General features: G+C 38.5%; 1 protein-coding gene across 9 annotated transcripts in view; it reads right to left on the bottom strand.

The window, feature by feature from the left end:
- Window positions 1-215: 215 nt before the first annotated feature.
- The window catches only part of SNAP91 (synaptosome associated protein 91), a 71,821-nt gene continuing 47,047 nt past the window's right edge, over window positions 216-24,989 (bottom strand). For 2 of the 9 annotated variants that reach the window (XM_084513843.1, XM_084513850.1), the window contains exons 16-30: window positions 22,407-22,514; window positions 21,615-21,872; window positions 21,341-21,418; window positions 21,162-21,233; window positions 20,650-20,733; window positions 19,635-19,718; window positions 13,323-13,460; window positions 11,890-12,039; window positions 10,515-10,545; window positions 9,112-9,223; window positions 8,204-8,227; window positions 6,045-6,128; window positions 5,866-5,970; window positions 2,756-2,856; window positions 216-1,679 (exon numbers count right to left, since the gene is read on the bottom strand). In XM_084513843.1, the coding sequence (XP_084369969.1) occupies window positions 2,764-2,856; window positions 5,866-5,970; window positions 6,045-6,128; window positions 8,204-8,227; window positions 9,112-9,223; window positions 10,515-10,545; window positions 11,890-12,039; window positions 13,323-13,460; window positions 19,635-19,718; window positions 20,650-20,733; window positions 21,162-21,233; window positions 21,341-21,418; window positions 21,615-21,872; window positions 22,407-22,514 (1,421 nt within the window). In that variant the 3' untranslated portion in view covers window positions 216-1,679; window positions 2,756-2,763. The remainder of the gene's footprint in view (window positions 1,680-2,755; window positions 2,857-5,865; window positions 5,971-6,044; window positions 6,129-8,203; window positions 8,228-9,111; window positions 9,224-10,514; window positions 10,546-11,889; window positions 12,040-13,322; window positions 13,461-19,634; window positions 19,719-20,649; window positions 20,734-21,161; window positions 21,234-21,340; window positions 21,419-21,614; window positions 21,873-22,406; window positions 22,515-24,989) is intronic. The other 7 variants (XM_084513851.1, XM_084513849.1, XM_084513844.1 and 4 more) reach the window with 6 other exon arrangements.

Here is a 24,989-nt window from a genome sequence, read left to right on the forward strand (position 1 = left end):
ATCAGGACCAGTATTATAAGCTCTCACAGCCACAACTATTCCACTAATATTCTGATTTAAGGAGATGAACATCTAGTGAAGCCTTCCTAGGTGTTAAAGATCAAACTAGAGAATTCACCTCTCCCTCTCACAAGGACCTTCTCAATACTTTTTTCCCCCTCAAAGTATATTATTATGATCAACATCTGAATAATCAGAAAAACAGCAACAAGGTATTTACTTTGATCAAGGTGTTTATTGCATCTCAGAGGGCACACATGCACTGGGGTTTTCTTTTTTTTTTTTTCTTTCTTTTTTTTTTCTTTCTTTTCCATTTTTTTTTTATTTTTTTAAACTGAAATACAAAGAAAGAAGAGCCATTTTGAAATTAGCTTTTTATAGAACTTTCCCATTACGGTGTATGTTATCCCCACAGTAAATTCAGATACAACCACTTTTAATGGTACCATACATTGATTAAATAGTTAATTTGAAAGACTTCAGGTGAAGATCTTTCCAACCCAGTATGCTTTTACAGAGAACTGCCAAGCCACTTGTAACACTGATCAACAGTGACCTCATTTAAGAGTCAAGATCTTAAGCCAAGCCATCAGCAGAAACAGTATGAGAACAAATAAAAATTAAAGAAACACATTATGTACAGTAAAGGGCATGGATCTCTGGATCAGAATTAAATCTAATCACCAATAGTACAAAAGCTACTCACAGCGCAATTGGGGAAATGGAGAAAACACTAGCCTATGGCATACACAGGTAAGCACTAAATTAAGAGATGTACATAAGAACTAAACAGAGGTGAGTAACATCAATTGCAATGTTTTGACTACAGATATACCAAAGAGTGCTCTCAGATTCGAAATCCCTTAATGCCAACACAACTATGGCTGCTTTTTTTTTTCAACTACATTGAGAGAAACTGACCCTTTACTTATTTTCAGTGCATTTAGCAAGAACTGAAAGATAAATATGCCAATTTAAAATGCAAAAACTTAAATAATTAAAATATATTTTAAAACCAAAATGGCAATAAATATGATATTTCTTTCAGATATGATCTTTCATTCTTGGAAAATCATTGAAAAAGTATTTGTTATGGAAGTTTACCTTTATATTACTTTAAATTATCTTAACATATACAGTGCCACAAAAATAAAACATTTTTTCACGACAATTGAGATTCCTGTGACTGGAAAAAAAATGTATTCCACACAATTTCATAAGTGTTTTCCTTACTATCTGGTATTATCACACTATATTTTGTAACAGATAAAGGAGAAATTGAATCTTAGGGAAATTTTAGGTGTCCTCAAAAAGTTATATACATTGAAACCTTCAAAAAACACAGACATCGCTCCAAATGGCTCACCAAACAACAGCTGCATAATCTGCCCCTGTGGGATAGGTTCAGAAAAGCACTAGAAGGCATCAGAAACATACATCCATTGTTTAAATTGTAAAACACAAATAACCCAAGTACACAAATTTAGAGAGAGTAGGGATAACAGCTAAGGTAGTACACATTCCTAATGTTCACTTTCACAGCTGTGCTACACGTTTCAGGAGTAAGAGAAAGTCTGAGTAAGCGCTGGGTTTGGTACTGGTGGCTCACTTCAAAACTCTGAGCATCGATTTGCAGACTCCAAACTCACATTTTTGTCATCCAGTCAGAAAAACTGCAGCTGTGAAAACAAAGAGTTAGATGAAAACTGAAATAATGAATCAAATAAAGCATGCTCTAGAAAAATTAAGGCGAAAACACCAGATACACACTTCATTGCACCTCAGAGAGGTTACCAGCTTTCAGTAAAGCAGTTGTTGTCCCATAGACATTTATGAATCAATCTACTATAAATTCAAGCTCAAAGCAGTGAATCCCAGCAATAAAAATGCATCTCCACTTCTGGAAGTCTCCACAAAGCCCTAGGTACACCTTCAGTTTTGGGATTTGGTGACATGGACAAAGTGGAACCAGGTGTTATTTGCTAAGATTAGCTTGATCCCTTCTGCTGCTGCTAATTCAAGCATAGAAGAAGCCTAGAACAAGCCTTAAAATTAAGTTATGGGTAAAAAGAAAAGGGACTTATAAAGAAGGCCTCAAAGATATGTAATTATTGTCTTCTCCTCACATGGCAAATTATTCTAGGCTTACTTACAAAATGCCTACCTTACTTCAGCCAATTGAAAAATAAAATGCAGAAGTGTTCAATCTGATCTGATGTTTCTTTCTAGCCCTATTTTTTTGTTTTTTGATCTCTCCACACCTATGATACAAAATTTGTTTCCACACACGTGAGACCTGATATAAGATCTATCACAATTTACCAAGAGCTCTCAAAAACAATCTACAGCTCCTGTAACACCATGGAAACAAGCCTCTGTGGCACGGTTTTGCCCCTAGTATTTGTATGCTATTATGATTCTATTTCTTTCAACATTAGTTTCATGAAAAAAAGCAAACCCTCAGATTGAGTAGAAGCAGGGCAAAATGGAAATCATAGACTGAAGATAACTTTTCTGGTCAGCAACTTTCAGAAAAGAAAAAAAAAAAAAAAAGTAGTCAAAAGTCAAGCTTTCAGGCTAAAATTAAAAATACAGACATAATTCAGTTTTCTGCTTAAGTCACCACACTACCAGTGTGTGTTCCTGCCCATCTCTGAAGCTACAATTCTATCAGCCATGTTTAACCTACCAGACTAATCAACATCTGTGTGCCAGATATGTACTACAGCGTAACATGCAGGCAGTCACAGAATACCTTATCGTTTACAAGAAATCCTTGATGTTAAGATCCGCTAATGGGTCCTTTGTTGGAGGTTTCTTGGGACTCTGAGTAGCAGGAGTTGGGCTTGGAGAAAGCTAACAGATGCCAGACGGGAAGGCAGAAAAAAAACAAAGCAGACAAGGATACACAGTCATTAGGTAAGTATATCTGGGTCTCACACAAACACACTGCAAGCACATGAAGCTCTATGTTATTGCTAAACTCAGCATGTTGCCATTTTTCCCAAGCATTGTTTAATCTCTGTCCTTACTACAGAGCTAACAATGCTTGGCTGATGTAATGCACAAGGCCAAAGACATTGCATATACTAGTCAGCAGAGCTGTAAATCACTCTCAGCCTGTAAGAAAGAATGCTGTTAGGATTATCAACCCAGACAGAGGTTAAGCAATTGTTAGATATTAAACACCAAGGCCCAGAATAAGCTGAATGTGTGCTGCAGAGTACATCTGAAAATCCCAGCAACTGGCATTTAAATACAACTTGTTCTACATTGGTAATATGAATAAAAGCTCAAAGAGTGCTGCACATGTAACTATATGTATACTTGATTCCACCTTTTGTGGTCATAAAATCAATTATTCCATAGAAAGTATCTGTTTTTCATGTTCCTTGCAATCCTTTTCACTAGTGAGCCAAATAGTTCTCTCATCCTGACCTTACTCCCCACCACCGCCAACTTACCCAGGACACTAGGCACCTTGATTACCACCCTACTCTGAGAAAAAATTGTGTCTTCCATAATACTATTCTTGATATCTATGTGAACAGACAGTTTAAGGCGGCAGGAAATGACCAAGTACATGAAAGGCATAGCTTTAATACCTACAACTTCTCAATTAGAGCAGTTTCAAGTTCTTCCCACGTCTACAAAGAAAACCTGGAGATACTTAAACAGGAATGTGTTTCCTTACTTAAGGAGCGTAGTTTGCTATAGGATGATTGTTTGATTTAAGGTTTGGAAAAAAAAAAAAAAAAAAAAAAAAAAAAAAAAAAAAAAGGTTGAGTAGTTTTAAGTGTTAAAAATTATATTTTAGAGCCAGAGAATGAACTTCTACCTCCTACCTCATTTCAAAGATAAGATGGACTTCTGACTTGCCCAGAAGCAAAGTACTGCAAATAATTTGGTCCCTGCCTCCACTCTGGAAAGGGCCTTTCCTTTTCAGAGTTACGACAAACTAAACTCTACTTTGGAGAAATAGCCTGGAACAGCTATCATGGCTTATGTTGCATCACCTAGTGGCCATCAATCAGCTAAAAACTTTGCGTCAGAGTGGATACTGAGTGCTACATTTCCAATCTCATTAGCTTCCAGTTAGAGGGAATCCTTGGTTCAACAGGATGGATGTCATGTCTCCATTCACTCAACCTACTTCATCATTAATTACTCCATTATTTTTTTGTTATATTAATGAAGGACCCTGGCAGCTGATAAGTCTGTGTTTCCTTGTTACTAGCCTAATGCATTTTGATAAGGGCAATCACACAGTTACTACAATCCACTCTTAAAGATTACCATAAATTTATTTATTTATTTTTTGATCCATTTTTAAGCCTGCTAAGATTGTACTCTTTGGTGGCAGCATGGTAAATAGGCAGCTGCATGACGTGGAACAGGCTGGAACAGATGGTTTTCTAAGTGACAAATGTAATGTGAGAGTACTACAGCAGTTCTCTACCTTGTTTTGGGAGCTAGAGACCACTCTGCAGTCATTCACTATTTTTTACCTCCTTATTAATAATCACCTTCTCAGATTATGTTGTTCTGCTTTAAAGTATCAGTACATACAAATCTGCAGGATAATATCCAGAGGTAACTTCTACATATATTGATCAAGCGTAAAACAGGATAGGTGACAGAAAAAGAGGCAATGGGAACAATCTGAAACACAGGAGGTTCCTCCTAAGCATGAGGAAGCACTTATTTACTGTGCAGGTGATGGAGCACTGGCACAGATTGACCAGAGAGCTTGTGGAGTCTTTGTCCTTAGACAAAATGTGGTCTACACATGGTCCTGAGAAGCCTGATTGAGCAGAGGAATTGGACAAGAAGACTTCCACAGGGTCCTTCAAGCTTCAGCTATTCTGTGATTCATGCAGAATTGCTGCTAAGCAAAGACCTTCTCGTTAAATGAATAAGGAACTCCCTGCACACATCAAATACCAGAGAATTCTTATGCACAGAAATTTATGCTAAAGATTCTCCATCTGTCAAGCAATTTAGAGACCCAACACATAGTTTAATTACTATGCTAGTTCTCTAAGAACAGGTTTGCTTTGGTTGTGTGCGTCCAAGTTTATGTCCCCTGTATATCTAAATATGTGATAGTCACAGTGTCAGACTAGATAAAGCACATACTTTAAGTACATGAAAAATGAAGCATTGCCATGTATCTCTCACTTAAAAAAAAAAAAAAAAAAAAGAGTAACTGAAGTTCAAGACCTTTCATTCACATTCTTCCACATTAGTCTAGGTTACAGGAAAAATTCTACCCCAAATTATTTAAATTTGCACACTGCAGTGAAAAACCTGCTCTGAACTCTCCAATTTTATGTACACTATGGTAATTCATATTTTAATGCAGTCATTTTGCAGTGAAATAAACCCAGCATGCTACTAGCCTAAAGCAGTTCAACTTGCATTTACTAAGGAACAGCTGTCAAAGAACTTGAGACCTCAGCTTGCTCATAAGCAGGTCAGTTTTCTGTAGAATCCTCTTGGTGGGCTCGGAGGGAAGATGCAGAGCACAACTCTAGTAAACTTTGTCAAGCTCTGTACAGAATACAATTGTCAAACAGCTCCATTTTCAAGTTTACTCAGCCTCCCACTCCCCCTCCCACCCAAAGACATCTTGGTGTAGTTAGGTGCAGGAGACTTTCTGAACCTGTTCCATTGGTCTCATAAAAGGCAATTGAACAAAAGAAAAAAAAATCAAGGTAGTTCATGTGATCAGTTGCAAGTCAGGCAGCTGACACTGCAAGAAATCCCATTTACAAACCTACAGCTAGAATTTGAACTGAGATAATGTACACACAATTCCCTTCTAGCGATACGGCTAACAGTTCATCTAACATTAACACTCACTTGTACACCAGGGCCAGCGGCAGCTCCAAATGGTGGCCTCATCATAGGCTGCCCATACATAACTGGCTGCTGGGGCATCATGGGTACGCCCGCTCCTGCTGGGGGCTGTAAATTAAAGCAGTGTGATTAGGTTTCTGGATTAAGAAGGGAGAGCCATGTAACAAAAGAAAGAGACTCACCATCCCAAATGCTGCTCCTGGCTGTGCGACAGGTGGAGCACCTCCTGTGGGAGGAACACCACTTGCTGGAGGCACGGCTCCTGTCTAAAAATAAAAATTAAAAAAAAAAAAAAAAAAAAGAAGGTAAGAATGTCTGTAACACATAATACCTAATCTCAAAACCATGATGCTTCTGAAGAATGAGAGAATTGAATCAGTCCTTACACTGATGTTCAGTTTTCTTTGTCATAAGAAAGCCAATGTGACAGTCTCAATTCTCTTAATGAATGGAATTCATTTTCTGAATGCAGCTCAAAATAGACCCAAGAAAATTCATACTTTTCTCCTTCTTCTACACAAGGTAAAAAGCATACCGATTTTGTAATTGATAGCCAACACAGCATTGCACTTGCTATAGCACTGATTTTAATATAACTTTAAGCTAGCAATGCCTAGCTTAAGCAGAGTGTAAAGTTAAATGAAGTAATTGCTATAGTTATTAGTTTCCAGTAAAAAAGAATAGTATTTTTATGCAGTGAGATTCATTTAGTCAAAAACTAAATTCGCACACTTAAACCAGAATCACAACTGTTACAGACTTTACAAAGGGAAGTTGAACTTGTTATGCAATGGATTTTCAAATAAAACATAAGCGCAGAAAAGCAATATTTTACCAGGATTCAGGAGGAGAGAAATGTTAGTTTAGTAGTGGACATACAGCACAATTAAAACAGTACCTTTGTACTTGGCCACCTCAGTTACCTAGCAGAACCTATACATCATCCCTTTTGGTTCCCTTGCCTGTAATTTCCCAAGCACAGTCTCCCTATGGCCTGGAAAGCAGGCAAGTCTCTCCTTTTTGCAGAAGTATATTCAATACAAACAGTGCTTAAACTCTTGCTAAGAACTTTAAAGAGAGGCAGGAAACATTCAAAGAAGGGATTTAAAGATGGTGGTAGGATTTTTAGGAACCTCATTACTGCTACCATGCAGCCTAAGTATATTGGCACAATTTCCCAAGCTATTACAGAAGTCATAATGCCATGACTGAGCCTTTAAATCCTGAATGCCTATCTTGAGTCAGTTATGTCCCACCATGCTTGCAGAGCTGTCAGCATGCTTACAGTTGACAGCACAGAAACATCTCTGGATATATGCAAGAATTATTCACTACACAATCCACTTCTACAAAGGCTGCATTTAGTGCCCTTCCCTGATCCTTGCTTCAAGACTAAAATATACCAGTTTCTTAGGAAACATTAGACTAGTCAGGATAACCCATTCCAGATTTATTGAACAATAGTAATTGGCAAGAAAGGGTTGAATGCTTATGAACCTTTTTCCAGTTTTACTGTGAGCACTTCAATTATTGCACTATCAGTTCAGCTGTCCTCAAGCTAAGAAAAAGATCTGGACATTTGGCTATGGGAAGCAAGGAATAGAAAGACATGGGCTAATGACATCAGGTAAGCACCCTAAAGCTATCTGAGTCCAGCCAAAGAACCACATCTTAGTTCAGAATTCAGTCCATCACATGCCAAGACACAAACTGAACATGCTTTTGCATCAAAGTGCTCAGGTCATTCAAGGGAATGGGCTTTTGTGAAATTCTGCTGATTTTAATCCAGAAGCTGAAAGGTCATAAGGAAGGGAAGAAGTGACCAAAATTCAAGTGTCTCAAATTCAAGGTTCAACTATGATGTGAAGGAATGATTCATTTTGGTCTTAATATTTACTTTTTCCTGTGGTTTTCAAAAACACCTGGGTGCAGATGTAGAAGAAATGCACGTAACACGCACATTTCTCAAAATACTATCAAAACCAGCATTCTAGAAAGGATAGTTACCTATCAGATGGTAAAACTACTACCAGCTGAGACTGATATTACAGGAGTTAGAAAGTTCAGATAGTACAAGTCACCAGATCATTCACATCTAAGTATAGCACAGATAATTTGAAGCCATTGTTTTTGAGATTACTGAGCGTGAACAGTTAAGCACCCACTAGTACCATACATTGCTTGAGGACTGTCTGCTGGATGGACAATCCAAAAAGAGCTGTGTTAGGTAGCTTCTAGATAGTTTTAAGCCAGCTGTAATAACTGCAGTGCTGGTGAGCTGCTGTTAGTATCTTCATGTTTAGCAAGTATAAAAAGCGATCAAAAAAAATTTTTCACTTACACTGTACAGTATTGTCCAGCCTCTCTATTAAGAAAAAAAGTTAGCATTACAACTAATACATTCAATGAAGTATCAACCTCAGGGAATTCTTGCACCTTCCGTTAGGTCAAGGAACAAACTGGAACATGCTTAAAGTTACATTAACCTTTGAATGTGTCAGCAGGAACTGAGCCAGTCATGCTCGCCCTGACAGTCCTCTCCTTTCACCTCCACCCCACTTTTTTCCAACAGAGGCTGTTTTATGCCCTGCATAGCTTTGATGACGTATGACCTTTCTTTAGATTACCTCTGTAGATCACTCATGATAAGTTGCTCTTGAGCCAAGTTAGTGTCTTCAGGTATATTCTGCAGGGAAATCTTAACCTTTCCAAAAGACTGCTTTTACTGGGCGAAAGAAGCTACACCCTTCTACTACTCTAACAAAAAACATCTGGTTAGTCTGAATACCATGTAGTCTTTTGATCTACTTCATTCAGGAAAGCTTGAATCAAGAACAAGCTTGAGAAAAAAACTTCTCTCCTTCCAGTACTTCAGCTTTGGATAAATATCATTGTGCCTTGGACAGTCTACCTGGGCCTGGTGCTGGTCAAGACCTGTAGGGGTAACCACACACTGTTCTTAGAAATGTCCACAGACATTAAGAGTATATGTAAATTCATTTTTTGTTTGTTTGTTTGTTTTGGAAGACACACAAAAAAGCAGTCTTTATTTACAGCCAGTTGTCACTGGGTTCAAGTCAATCTGGTCTTAAAAACGTTTCTTGACACAACCATATAATTTATAACAAAGCAAACTCTTTAGCTGAAACAAACAGGAGTAGTATCTACAAACACATAAAAATTCTTAAAAAAAATAGTCTTAAAATAGTGAGGTTTCATACTGGTGGTATTGATGGATTAAACACCTACCAACGGACCACTTGGGACGCCGCCAGTTGACCATGTTGCAGGTGCTACCTTTGGTTGCCAGTTGGCTCCTCCTGTTAACTTTTTCTCTCCAGCATTCCACTGAAGATCTCCCCTAGTAGAGAGGGAGAGAGACAGAGCTATTCTTTGCATACCCTCACAGTGAAAATGAAAATCAATTGCAGTGTACGTTAACTTTAAGCCTGCAGCTACATTAGTTTATGGTATATGCAGTTTAAGTTATTAACAGAAAGATACACTTTTAGTACGCAGTTTCAAGGATTGTTAGTGGTAAACACCACTACATTCTACACTGAAGTCAGTTACATGGTTATGGCCTTTGTGGTGAGAATTAAAGAGTTGTTTTACTTAGTATTGATTGAACGTAACATATTATTGCATATACCCTTGTAGGAAGTAGGAAGAGGGACTGCTACTGCCTATTCTACTGGGGCCAGGCAGTAGAGCTGCCTGATAGAAGTCTTTGAAAGGTCATTTCATTGCTGGAAATCTTGCTCAGACAGAAGAAGGAAGAAAGCATTCAGTTCTGAAAAAAGTTGATAGATACAAGAAAAACAAATCATTAACAGAATAAAAGGTCTGTTTCAAAACTGGGTTTTGCTAGAGGCTGCTTTATCCGGAATAAGCTACACTCTTTGAATGAAGTAGACTGAGGGAAGCTAAGTATGGGGAATAAACTTTATGATGTGTTTACTTATTTCCCTCCTATCATCTCTGCAGAGGTGCAAGACATCTTGAAGTACACACATCATAAAATAGTCTTGGATACAGAGGAAGACTCAGCACAGAAGTAAGCAATTGGTTAGCTTAAGACAATCAAAAACAGTGTAATGTTTTCAATATTTCTTCTTGCAAAAAGAAGCTTTTCACTGCATGGAATCAACTTCTTTTCTATTTTACAAATATTCCAATGCCTACACGATAAGCACATCCAGCGTCTGTAAAAAGATAACAAAACTATTACATATTAGCCTAAATAATGAGGAGAGCTATTCAATTTATTATCTGGACAATTCATTTGGAAATCAGCTACCCAATATGAAGACAGTGATTTATATATACATATATATTTTTAGAAACTCAGATTAAAGCCAGCAAGTTTAAAAGCTATATCAGGAACAATTAACATTAATTATTCATTGAATCTGTACAGAACAGAATACACTTCCCAGAATTTTTATGAAGTGCTCAGTTTCGGTTAAGGAGGCTAGGAGGGGGGTACTGGGATGTGACCGATTCATAGATCCTAATAAACATGGAAATCAATGTAAGACTACAAAACAGACTTGAACATCTTTTTTTTTTTTTTTTTTTTTTTTTTTTTTTTTATATATATATATATATATATAAACACATATATATATTTAATTAAATGTTGAACTTACTTTTTTGAAGTGGTGCCAGAAATTCCAAGATCTAAAAGTTATAAGAAAAAAAGGAAAGTCACATTTCTAATAAATTAAAGTGCATTAAAGTAATAGCTCACGTTTCATTGTACATGGGCTTATACAGAATAATGGCGTTCTGGCTGTCTCCATTTAGACAGCACTAGCACAGCATAAGACACAGCTACAGGACAATCTTATGAGGAACCCTATGGGTGTCTTATACTTGAAGAAGCCATTTTTGCTCTATAAGCAAACCAAAGTGACAATGTATTTAGGTCTACAAAATGTTATTTAAGAGCACCAAAACTATTTACCATGAATGGTAACATTAGTTTCTGTTCTTCATGTTATATGCTGAACTATTAAATTATTTTACTCATACAGATAAAACTCAGTGTTATTTGGAAGCTCTACAGTTTTATCTGTTTTATCATGCACGTGCACTCCAAGTAGTTTCCTTAATTACTCTCTGAAAGAAGTTTTAGGCTAAGTTTTAAAAAAACTCTCTTCTCACATGATCGGTATGAGTCCTGCAAAAAGTCAAATTGCTAAGTGCAATTATTTACTCCCCCAAACCAGGATATACCAAATGATGTGCAGAAGATTTTTCAAGTGATTAAAACTCTTGCTGACTTCTAAACACAGTTATTTCTCTCCTCACCAAGAAAAATAGTATGCATCTTCAGATCAGTTATATCTTTGCTGTGTTTACATATAGGAACAGAATATTCTTTTTACACAGTATTGCTACTACAACTTCAGTACTATTGTAACTTAGCCTAGGTGGGTCTATGTTAGGTTTGTACAGGTGCTGGTGCTACTGATCTATAGTTATAAAGGTTATCTCTGTTATAGGAAAGAACCTGTTGTTGTTTAGCATTTCAAGAACATTTTTTGGGAAGTTCACTGTCTGAGAGACCATCTGTTCTTGGCTATTGTTCTCACTTCACCCCACTGCTACTTCTGTTCTCACTAAGCAACAAGTCAGCTATTGTCTTCATGAACTTTTCTGACTAAATTCCATAGTACTACCAGATGCTTTGGACAGTTTTCACCATTCCAGCTGTTATTACTTGGGGGCCCACCCATCAAGAGTCTGATGTGCCCATTAGTGTCCCAGGATGCTCACATGTTACCAATCATACTTAGTAAATAGATCCTGCTATTTGGCTCAGATTCTGGAGACAACGAGGGACAAGCTATGACCCCAGCTACCTGAATCAGGCCCTACTTCTGCCTATAGCTGCCCTGATCTCCCTGCGGAAATAAAAGGGCATTGGTAGAAGAAAGATAAAATGGACAGCTGTTTGGATCTACAAACAAAAACTATCATTGTATGCCATATCACTTAAAACAGAAATGTGTCACTTACTGCCTACTAAGTTTGCAAGAGATGAATCAAGATCACTTCCGAGTCCTTTGCTTGCTGCTGAAGGAGTGACTGTTGCTGTAGCTGCAGGAGCTATAGACTGACCAGAAGGAACCATAGTTGGCATAAGAAGATCACCTAAGCCATCAAACACTGGAAGGGAAAGGAGAGTTGTTAAAGAATAGCAGCTCTGGTAAGAAAAACACTACCAGCCACTTTGATGTTGGTCCAACAAATGTAGTACAGACAACAATGTCACAAGTCTTACCAAAACATAGTTTGACATTAAAAGTAATGCCAACAAGGGCATGCATGTCATTTTACTATACACTGAATGTACAGTAACCCTGAAAGAGCTATACCAATGAAAACTAATATGACAGGACATGCCTGAAAGCACTTTAATTGGAGAGCTGAATCTACAAAGATACAGCACTGCTTCCACATAACACTATTTTTCTTACAGACATCCTTAGAGAGATGTCAGATGCACACACATTTGTCAGGAGATATTCATTTAAAGGCTTTTAAAATGAACATCTTGCCACAGACACCAGTCAGATTTATGGCAAAGGCAGTCTTATACCTTGACATTTTATGGCAACAGGATTAAAACAGTCTCAGGATATTATTATTCACTTGCAAGCAGAGGGGAGTTAGGAAAGCCTACTAACATCTCATAAGATCAGAAGGAATGAGAACCATCCACACTGACAGAGCTAGTCTCCTTAGTCCATCTATCTATCTCTGAAACTAATTTTTTAGATCTCTTGAAGTCAAACAGCCTGGTACATCTCATGCCAGCATTATCTTCTGATCTGTATTTGAGGTACATGCTAATGTTAAGTCAACAGAAAGGGGTAGCATGTGCACTGGCAAGCAACCAAATAACCAACCACGCAGCAGTACTACTTTGACCTTTTTCTTGTAAAGTTGCAGAACTCACCAATTTTAAGTTTGTAGCAAGGACCCAGCATGGAAAGTACAGAATGGAAGAGATACAAACAAAATGATAGCAGTGATGAAAGTTTAAGCTTATAGTCAGGCAAAGAACATGACCTTGGTCTCAGTTTTGTGTAACTTCAGGTGCCATGCAAGCTTAAGAACAGTTTCAGCAGCAACAGCAAGATGACTTGGCTATATAATTGATTTACAGAAAAGTATTGTCCTTGAGTAATTCCTGATTTGTGCCATGAAGCGCATGCAAGGATGATGTTCACACTAGTTTGGTTTGTATTGTCATGGTAGAATAAAAGATGGGTACAGAGAGCTCTTGGGCACACACTTGTCTAAACACAACCTTGAGTTCTTCCAGCAGAGAAGGAAGAGGGAAATTGTTTTTATTGTTTGCATTCAGAACCTAAATATGGTTTCATTAACTCATCTAACACACAAAACACATTAGGAAATTAACAGGAAGAAAACCTTCAGCTCACCTGATGCATCAAATGAACTGCCAGTTGTTGGAGCTGTTGTTCCAAAAGCTGCATCAAAGTTAGGCTGTAGTAAGCTTGTTTGAGCTGGAGTGACTGGGGATGGTGATGGAGAAGGAGCAATAAAAGACCCTCCAAAGCCTTGAAAAAGTTACATAAGAGAGATGTGGACATTAGAATCAGTTTTGATGGTCTGTGTTTAACAAAAGCTCAACCTGTAGAAGGCAGAATTATAAAAGCAGTGCTTACTAGACGATTGCGAACAGCTCGCTACTACACAAGCATCCTTTGTATGCCAGATATGATCCAAGAAATTCATGCTTTTTTCAGGAGTTACCAGTAAAAATTTTAATGTCCATTGTTTAGGTATCTGCAGAGGCAGACAGAGTACACAGTTCTTCTAGTACTATATGCTACAGTTTTAATTAAGTAAACTCTCAGGTAGAAAGCAACAAAAAAGAATTAGTTCAGAAAGGAAAGAGAAACAGAGGAGTAGCCTGAGAAGAACATATGATCACAGTTTAATGGACACAACTACTTTGGAATCCCAGTTCAGAAGGCAGTGTTTTAATCATCCAGTTTAGCCTCTCACTATCTTAAAACATACTGGTCTGCCTGAAGATGTCTTCACACTGCCATCTACCACTCCCTCCTCCTCCCAAAGCAGGATCAAGAGTATACACAAAATAAATAAATCCTAATCATTCAGATTCTCCAGCCTTTAGCAATTTATTCCCTTGCTTTACTATTCTTAAATTCCCTCCTTTGTCCACTATAAAATTTGATCTCCCTTGCAATTTAAGCTTATTTGTATTATCTACAGACTCTAGAAACTGTTTAAATATGCAAAGACTGTCAAAAAAAAAAAAAAAAATCAAACAAAAACAAAAACAAAAACAAAACAACAGACATATGACATATGACACCTCCTCAATTCTCTTTAGTCTACCGGCCAGTCCTCTTTCTTATTCAATCTTTTATTGACTGATTCCTGAGACCTCCATACTCCTTCAGTCTCTCAGCCTTGCTTTTTCCCAGCTGCCCTGCTGCCTTCGCATTAGGTGGATCAGTTCTGAGCTCACCACTCCAACTGAAACTATGATAATACATGAAGCAGACCACTGCACATTCTACAGGCTGTAATTTTCCCCCTATATCAGAGTAGGAAGCATATTATTTTCCCACAGCTGAACATAAGATGGTGACATGCCAGTGCTCTACCACTGCCTGTAGCTTCTTTTCAGGGACATTCCTGCCTTTGCAGTCTACTGTCATTTCCTCAGTTAATCATCATTGCCCCAAACCAGAAGCTTGCATGTTTACCCATTTGAAAATCCTTCTTCAGATCATTTTCTCTAATATGCAGAGACCATTTTAAGTTCTCATCTGACAAATACAGCTTTTTTCATGTGTGTGGAATCTCATAAATTAAGGATGCTATTCCAACAATCCTATTGTTGAAATTAAATACCATAAAGACATCAGTTTAGAAGGGATTATCTAATTACATTTATCTTCTAATGCTGCTTTGACTTTTTACTTAAATAGTTAGTATCACTCACGTAAGCAGTCAGCTGATTCCTTTCTTCCTCATCTTTCTTCAACTTACATTTAGTGGTAACCAAACACCAGTTCAGTGGGGAAGAAAGCACTGAAGAGTTTCTAACCCCTTGTTAGTTTTTATCAAAAACCTCTTTCCGTGATCACAGGGTCTATTAACTACAGCATATTATGCAGACATCTCACAAGCTGTGACAATAGCACATTTCCCATCTATGAAACCAAGCACCTCACAGACATTTAGCTACAAGACAGGTTAGCACTCAATGTAGAGGATTTATGCTCAAATTGTGAATATCAATTATATCAAATGTCACTGTGATACCTTAAATAATCTCCCCCCAAATTCTGGTTTCTCAGAGATTGAAAACTAAACACCAAACATTTAACAAATGTAGAAAGGACAGGAAAAAAAAAAGTTTATATATGCACCTGATGAACCAGCCCTACTTACAGGCAGATTCATATTTTAGAAGAGAAAGGATATCTAGAATAGCTAATCCTGTTCAAAACAAAATCCTCAGCAGGGAAACGAGTGCTGTGCCATCACTTGGTCCTGGCCATATTCCAGCAGCTTGCTGTACCATCAGAAGAAAGACTTTAATTGTAGAGCTATGCTAACAACTACACTGGCCCTGGACACACCTGGGAAAGTTCAGCAAATCCAACTGTGCACTGCTGGCCCAGGAGAGCACAACCTGATTAGAAAGACCTCAAAGAACATCATCCTTCAGCTAAAGTTTGCCAGATTGCAGGCAGTGACACTTTGATCATAATTTAAACTAGATGACTAGATGACTTAAACTAGTCCCTTTAGAGTAGTCCCTAATCTATTGCACTGGATGGAGGCAGGGAAGCAAGAGCAAGACACAGAGCAGCCTGTTTTCTGCAGCCTGAAGTAAAGAGCATTTCACATGCCTCCATGAGCTTCCCTGGGCTTATTAGGCCCACTTCAGCGTTCTGGCACCAAGAAAACCTTATTACCCAAATCCTACTCTGTGACAAGCCACATGTTCACAGCTGCTAAATCAGAATCTGGGCAGACATACTGGATCAGAGAACTACCCTCAGCTCAGCTCTCCAGGCTCTGTGCATGAAGCAGATTTGTCTCTGGGTAATTTAGGTTGGAAGTGCTATCTGGAGACCACCCAGTCCCAGTCCCTGGTAAAAGCAGGTCTCATCAAATCAGGTGGCTCAAGGAGGTTTTTTGTGAGCACTTTCACAGGATTCTTAAATTCTACCACCTCTGTGGGCAGCCTGTTCTAATATCTGACCATCCTGGTGGCAATAAATACACGCATGTTTCCAACACTTAACTGGAATTTCCCACATTGTCCTTTTTTATGTTGCTGTGCACCTCCAAGAGGAACATGGCTAGTCTTTTCTGTATCCTCCAAGGAGGTAGTTCTAGACAGCTATAAACTGTCATTTGCCTTCTCTTCTTAAGGGTGAATGGACCTTAAGGCTGAATGGGCCATTTCTTAGCCTCTCCTGATATGTCATGTGCATGAGTCACCATTTTGGCAGCCTTCCATGAACTCACCCTGGTATGTGTTGATCACCTATTTCAAGAGATTCTCTTTAATACATTCCAGAAGTCCCCTGATTTACTCATGCCCAGCCATGTTGCCCTTCCAGCACATATTATGGTGACTTAAGCTGCTCATGAGTGCAAAAACCTGCAATAGCAAAGCTTTCTACAGTTGCCTTAAGGCTGCCTGAGACTTTTTCTACTGCCTCTTCTTGATCAGATGATCAGTAGCAGACACCTCCTATAACATCACCAACACTGGCCTGTCCTCTGATCCTTACCTACAGGCTCCTCCTGGTTCATCATCTGTCTCAAGGCCAAGCTTTATGCGCTCAACTATCTGCAAAAAATATACTTAGCACTAAAGAATGAGACCAGAAGCAGGGTGACAAGGTATGTGGCTGACTGAGGCATCTGACTCCAGCAATCCCTACAGCACCAGAACCCCCTAAAGATACTGTGCTCGGTTAGACCCATTCCACCTCCACAAGGAATTTGGCAGCAATGTAATGACATCATACATCACTTCCTAAGCAGAATTTTATAAATGACTAAGCTTTTGCACAGCCCTGCAAAGTGCCTGTTTCTCCAGCTACAGAACTGAGTCCTCCCCAGCTTCAGGTGAAATTTGCATGACAATTGGTCTTAGTTCCATAGCTTTTAGCCACTTGTACAATCTAACAGCAATATTGGGCACAGAAGACATAGATATGCTTTAACAGATTAAAATCTTAGTCATCTAGTGCTTGCACAAGACCCAGAGTGAGTCTGCAGAAACAGCAGCAGCTGTTGCTGAGCTGTACTGAGATACATTGTCTGGACATCCCCAGCTGTCTGATTTTGAACTTGTTTTTAATTACACAGTCATGTAAAATTTCTTAAAAAAGCATGCCTTTAGACTACACACTGGGATGCATATGCATGCACCTTAATTGGATAGAAATATCTAGAAGGGAAAAAGACTATTGCATTTATTGGCACAGTTCTATTTTTGTTTGCTGAGAAGCTTAGAGTATGAAGAAAAAAAAAAAATCTATCACCTTTTCTAAGTAAGCCAAGTATCTAGGTACTTACCTGACAACAGAACAGTTAAGACAATGATGCATGGTAAGTATACTTGTAATACCGTGCATATAAACACTTAGTACAACTAAACATTCATAAACCATGAAGGACAAACCTTCTACCACCACATGAAATCTAGACAATCTTAAATATAAAACTGGATTGCACTGCAGGCTATACATCTGCCATTATCTAGGGTGAACAAATGCTTAGCAATATGCTGTGATGTTTACATACCCTCTGTATCTGCCAAACAGAGATTCACATATAACTTGGAGTATTTTGAATTTATGTAAACAACAAAAAAATCTATTCACCCAAACAGCTTCAGGTCTGCTTGAGCATTCAGGCTTATGACATCCATTTTATAATTTAGGTTTTGATTTAATGTGACTCAGATTCAGAGAGCACATCGATGAAGCTTAAACCATCTGGAGCATAGTTCTTACTATAATTTAAGCTTAGTTATAGATAAAGACAGAAAATATTTTCTAACATTTGCATAAGCAGGATTAGCTTCTTCCTGACAACATCTTTGCACCCAGATCACAAATAATGCACACAACTAAGGACAGCAGCTCTTCTTTTTGTAATCTTTTTTCCTTGTAAAATTACCGGTATGTTTCAGGACCTACTGGCTAAAGCATAATCTCCATTTTAAAGCCATCCACAGGCTGTTTAACTAATACAGAGAATAATGGAACCAGTATTAAAACCAAAGGAAGTCTTCTAACTTAAAATCCTGGAACTGCTGGTACTAAGATGTACCATGAATTTACACTGTGTAAGCCACCAAGTAGCCAGCTTGGCAGCACTGGAACAGATTCAGAACACACACATTATTCTCTAGAACACTTCTACTTTCTTGATGCCTAGCTAGGAGATACCTACACATACAGCAGGTACTAGCAGTTTGCCACCTTCTAAGGTGGCTTCAGAATGTAAGCACCCATTTATAAGAACTCTGAGCACTTACAGCAGATCACATACTCAGATATCTCATTTGTGTTACAGGTTTCTCACACAGTGGGGAATCTCTCATGAGCATGCAAACACAAAAATATACTCTATATGAGAAACCAAGCCCCATGTAAGTCGACATGGGAAACCTTCAGACAGCAATGACAACAGGGCCCATCGTGCCTAGAATGGTTAGCTGTTGCATAAAGGGCAAACTTCCTTTCTGGCTCAGAAATGAAGACAGAAGTACAACATGAAGCTAGCAATCATATACATTTGCTAAGGGTAACCTCCTGACAAATTCCCCTTTCAGAAACATGAGGAAAAATGACTCAAGACCTCCTTCAAAACAGACGTTTTCTCAAATCCCAAGAAAAAACATGCTGGGATCTTGCTCTCTGTAAACTTCAAATTAACATGGGGAAGAGTCATGACTGTTTAACACAATTACTATATCAACTAAAATACATGGTGTAGCAGGAATTTTGGAGAATGGTAGAAACAATTCAGCTGAAGTGGCTTAAGCTGTAGGATGCAGACAAGAATTTCACAGTTATTCAATCTCCTAAACAGGCATGAGAGTCTGATGCCACATTCAGCACTAGCATGAGCCTTATCCTATCCACTGTAAGGAGACGGTCTCCAACAATTCTAGGCTTTTGCACTCAAAAAGGCTGTCCCCCATCATCCCACTCTCTTTGGCTAAATCCATGACTGTTTCTAAATCATTCAATTTTCTAACCTTTATGTCTGTAAACCATCTGAATTACACCAAGCAAGAAATAAAGATGGGTTAGAAGTGATAGATAAAAAGCATAGCCTCCAACACTGTTTAATTCAAGTACTGCTACAGTCAGTCAGTGAAACATTATGGAACCACTACTATTCAGTAAATGTTAAAGAAAAATAAAGCTTGCGTAGGAAGCAGAAAACGAAGAGTAGGGAAAGAACATAATCAAGGAAGCTAATCTGTACTTTGGTATAATGCCTTTGATTTGCCATTACAAATCAAAGTAATTTTAAGAAATCTAAAGTATTAAGAAATCTTATGAAAAACTATTTTATTCGAGTGCGAAAGCCCATTTACACCCAATGAACACAGAAGATATCACAAAGACAGTTTCTTAGGTTTTGCATGACAATAAAGTGTTTTGTTCTGTTTTTTAATGAAAAAAAAAAAAAAAAAAGTTCTTTATTACCAGCCAGTAGGTCTGCAGAAGCTGAGGAACTAGAAGTGGCCTGGGCTGCAGGCTGGGGTTCAGGAGTACTACTTCCAAAAGCATCTAAAAGAAATTCCAAAAGGCAAAGAGTTCAAAATTAAATGCATAAATTCGTCACTTATTTTAAACAAGAGATGACATAGGATAACCATTTCATTCATCAGAAGAAGAAAATGAAAGTGCTTGACCATCTTTATTGCAGAGCAGTATCATGGAAGCAAAGCTCAGGTGGAAAAAAGGAGATGCAACAAAGTAGTGCTTCAAAAATAGCTGTTTTTTCTATAGGGAAGAATAGCACTAAAGAGGATGAGATATTAGGTCAGAGAAGCTTGTAAGTCCTTTTATTTAGGCATCTTCTCAGAAAACCCATAAAAACAGCATTCTAGGCTAGAGGGTTAACCTCTGATCTGACGCGTTCACCTCCAGAGTTTGGAGTAATTCCAGACAGAATTTACTGACTAACATTAAGTCTTTTCAGATGGATATTTCACTAATGTTTAGAAATTCAACACTTGTAAGTAACATTCATTTTCTACAGCACTTCTAAAGCTGGTTGTGCTCATCCTAATTTCCACCTTGTCAAATCTAAAAAAGATCCTGTAATTCAGCTCTCTGGTTTGAGACAAGTCACCCTTAAATCTTTAGCTGCTTTGAGAAACGGAACTGACAGAAAACAATGTGAAAGTGCAGAGCTCCAAAGAACAAGGAAGAAAAAACAAAACACATAACATACTTTCATCAGACCTCTGAGGAGAAGTGTCATACATGCATTGACTGCAGACAAACTGGCAAACTTAAGAACAACAAAATGGCAACAATGACAGCTCATTTGCAGTTCATTATTTTGCAATACGAAGAACTGGACATGTTATTCTTAGCTGTAATGCCAGACAGAAAAGCTGTAAGAAGGGAAAACTGCAGCTTTAGAAAAGCGCAAAGGTAATTGAGATGAAGTGATTCAACTCTGAAGTGGTGAGGAAAGAAAAATACCCACCACCAAATAGGTCAATCACACCTGAAGAATCCACCTTTGCTGGAGAGGCAGTGGGTAGAGGAGAGGGGGCTGCAAATGCATCCACTGCAGTAAGCACAGGATAAATAATATTTAGTATCAGCAAGGCAACAATGATAGCTAAATATTTCAAAGCCACGTGGGCTTTATCAGAGAGAATCATGGGATACATAAATTCAGGTAACGGTCTGCAGAACTGCAAAGTTTCTCACACAGCAACTGAACACTAGAGTACTTTAAAGAGTTGTTTATTACTAACTTTCTTATTCCTACAGGAGGATATACTCTCTCAACAGCCACATCACTTACTTGACATAAGTGTCAGCTACTTCATGATCCACATCTTTAACAAGTGCTAATCGTGTGACGAAAGTGTCAACAAACCCACAACTTAGTTTTTTAGCTTAAAGATGTAAATTGACAATAAGTCTTATTTTTCACTCTTGAGGGGAAAAAAAAATCAAAACCATAAGCCTGTGAAAACAAGCACTCACCAGATAAGAGATCAGCAGTGAGAGAACTCTCAGGCACAGGAGAAGCTCCATGCGGTGGAGATGAAAAAGCATCTTCCAGAAATGAAAGAAAAAACAAGAAGAAGTTAAGTATCATTCAATCAGTTTACACTATTACAAGGCATCAAAGCAGCAGGGTATTTGAAGATTTCTCTCTTTACCTGTACCAAAGAGATCTATGCTAGGAGTAGCATCAGGTTTAGGTGCTGCAGGTGCATCAGGGACAGACTCAAATAAATCTAAGACCAAGAACATAACACGTCTTTAACTCATTTTTGAAAGGCAGGACTGAAAGTGAACTTTCAAATTTTGCACAGCATCTTTGGAGTTAATAGGCTCTCTGGTTTGAAAGCCTAGCACATGCATGCACGCAACAATTTGTTAGTTCAATACTCCTGACAGATTAATCCACCAAAGAGTTAAAAACAATATTACCACCAAAGATATCTAGAGCAGGAGGAGCGGAGGTGGTGGCGGTAGCAGAGGTGGTGGCAGTAGTGGTAGTGGCAGTAGCTGTAGTAGCAGTAGCGGCAGCAGCAACAGCAGCAGCTGGAGAAGGAGTTGTTGCAGGAGCTGGAGTGGCTGCACTAGTTGTAGGGGTAACTACAGGAACAGCAGTCTCTGTTGGCTTCATAGCAAAGAGGTCCAGCTCGGGAGCAGCCTCTGCACTACCTTCGGATGGGGCAAAGGGGTCTTGTAAAAAGGAGAGGGGAAATATATGTGTATGCATACTTAGGATTAGTGAGGGAGGAAGTCAAAATCAAAGCAACTATCAGCTACACACATACTGCAAATACACTCACGTACACAGATGAGGTTGCTCTAACATCTAGCCTACTTATCCAAACACGTTACTTATGTTTTTCCAAAATAAAGACCATCTGAAAGGCTGAGCAGTCTAGTTACTAAAGGGCAGAACTTTCAAAGGCTGTTTGACAAGGCCAAAACAGAAAGATGATGAAAGTACATCTAGTTTAACAGGTTACTGCTCACAAAAGTCAGCACTGCCAGAATAATTTATTAGCACTACTGAACAAGCACAAAGGTATTAGAACTCAGAAACAGGCCATTTTGGTAAGCATGCTCTTCAGTCTAAGTTTATTTTTTGACCAATTGCAAGCACTAAAAAAATTTCAGAAAAACACACTGCCATGTAGTTTAAGGAAAACAAAACAAAACAAAACCAAGACAGCAAAGCAAGAGACCATCTAATGACATAAAACCCACCATTTCCTGAACATGCATCAAGAGCTGCTGCTACAGGGGTTGGGGTAGCTGGTGCTGCTGCCCCTTCTGTTGCTGCAGGGGCTTCCCCAGGAGAAGCTGCAAAGGCATCTTGGGTGCAGTTTTAGGACAGAAATTAAAAGAAAAAAGGATAAAGAGAAGAAAAATATAGTAAAAGAACCAAGTTAAATTGCACAGGTAGATCCCCTTATACAACATGAATGTTACTCTGACAGCAAGGCAAGTCATGCAGCACATATGCTTTTTCTCCCCTAACCCCACACAAGCAGGTTCTAGACAGGGTTTGAAGAAGGAACTTCTCTGTTGCCTGAAGTACAGCAAGTGTAAAAGACATTATTCTCATTGTATAAGGGTTCAGAGCATCATGGTCATGGACTACACAAAATTAACTAACGAAGAAAGAGCAGAGGTATGGCAGTAAGTTAGTGTTAATAACAACACTGAAATTTCATGCTCAAAGCCCACAGTATGTGTGGTTAATCTGTGCTGAAATTTACTTGCATAGTGCTCTGCACACTTCAGCGCTGTTATGAATAACAATCCAATTATATTGGAAGAGATCTGTGGCTAACATTTCTGACTTTTAAGTCAAGTCAGTCATGCAACATCTGAAAAATTGAACTTACTTTTTTCTTAACAGTATTGCAATAGGATCTTTCTGAAGTCAGAAAGACTGATTCATAGGTTATATTTACTCAGCTTGCTTCTGACAGACCCAGAATTTCATCTTCACTACTGGCTAGCCATACTTAGTCTCTCCTTCTTTGAGGATCTAAGGCCAACCAGCCCAGTCAAGTCAGGGAAAACAACTACTTTGGGGTTTTGGAATGACTTGCTCAAGTTTTGTTTGACTTACTTTTTGTATGCCAGTTGCTAATCGGAATGCTTAAACTTCAAGCTCTGAACTTTTACAACATTATTCCTGGGTTTAAACCACCATCTGTAGCTCTTAATTCCATGGAGTAGTCCTAATGGGCACTTCCATTTGGACTATCCTTGTAAACAAGCACTTTCTTCACAAACAAGATGGTACAATTAAGATTAAATGGTTTAAGATGCTCTCATAAAGGCCGTTTTTCTACTGCTACAAAGTTAGCAAGTTAAAAAAAATATGTTGGGGAATACTGCAATTGCAGTATCAAACTAGCATAGGAAAAAGCTTAACATGCTTTAACTGGAGTATCAATTTTAAAATGAAAACAAACATTTTAAAAACTAGTTTGCGCCAGTTAATCTAAAAAGCTCAAAAGAACATGCACTGGAACTTCAACAGAAGAGATCAAAGCCAACTATTCTTGTACAATAGAATTGAAATGAGTTAGTAGCAAAAAAAAAAAAAAAAAAAAAAAGAGGCCTGCTAATAAGCCATTTCAAATACAATTCTATTTTTCAGGTATCAGGGTTCAATAACAAAACTGGATGGCAGTTGTCCAAGTAAAAATAATTAGCCAAAAGTCACCTTGTTGTATGCATACCAGGCACTAGCACATACCCCATAGAAGAAATTCAACACAGAATTGGACTGAAGAGTTTTGAATTGTACAACTTCAGAATTTGATAATAGTTGTGTGTTTATTCTACCCTGGTAGCTTTCACATGGAACATCACCCTGGGTTCTTTCAAAAGAACATAATTCTAGCTACACATGCCTGTAGACCAACAACACAGAAGTCAGTAGACAGTAGTTAATTATTTCCCAGCATGAGGGAACAGACTCAGTATTTTCTATGAAGAGGGATTTCAGAATGCACAGAGGTAGTAACAACTTCGATGGTGGGATGACTTCAGCCTCAGATCAACACCTGTTCCTGGCACAATGTAGACTAAAGTTCCATGTGCAATATCCTCAACAATTCAGATACACATGAATTGCTCCCAGCTCACAGACAGAAAGGAACAGCTAACCTGATACAGGCTTTACTATCTATTGCTAGTTCTTAATAGGTTTACAGTATTATTTTATTTATCATTGCACTGGGGTTAAATGGCAGGTGGTGAAAACACCAGAAGCTCATAATGGAATTTAAAAGAAAAACTGCATATTAGGAACTTACAATGTTAGTTACACTGAGAAGTTCAGGGGACTTCTGAGTGTAGAGACAGATCACAGAATTACACAATCACAGAATGGCAGAGGTGGGAAGGGACCTCTGAAGATCATCTACTCCAATGCCCCTGCTGAGCAGGATCTCCTAGAGCATGTTGCACAGGATGGCATCCAGGCAGGGTTTGGGTATCTCCAGAGAGGGAGACTCCACAACCTCTCTGGGCAACCTGTCCCAGTGCCCTGTCACCCTCACACCAAAGAAGTACCTTCACATATCCAGATGGAACCTCCTGTGCTTCAGTTGGGGCCCATTGACTCTCGTTTTGTCCCTGAGCACAACTAAAAAAGACTGGCTCCATCCTCTCAACACCCTCCCCTCAGATATTTATACACATTGCTGAGGTCTCACCTCAGTCTTCTCTTTTCCAGGCTAAACAGGCCCTGCTCTCTCAGCCTGTCCTCATACAACAGGTGCTCTAGTCTTCTCATCAATGTCATACCCCTCCTCTGGACTCGCT

The sequence above is a fragment of the Aythya ferina genome (genome assembly GCF_964211825.1).
Source record: "Aythya ferina genome assembly, chromosome: 3".
Classification (NCBI taxonomy): domain Eukaryota; kingdom Metazoa; phylum Chordata; class Aves; order Anseriformes; family Anatidae; genus Aythya; species Aythya ferina.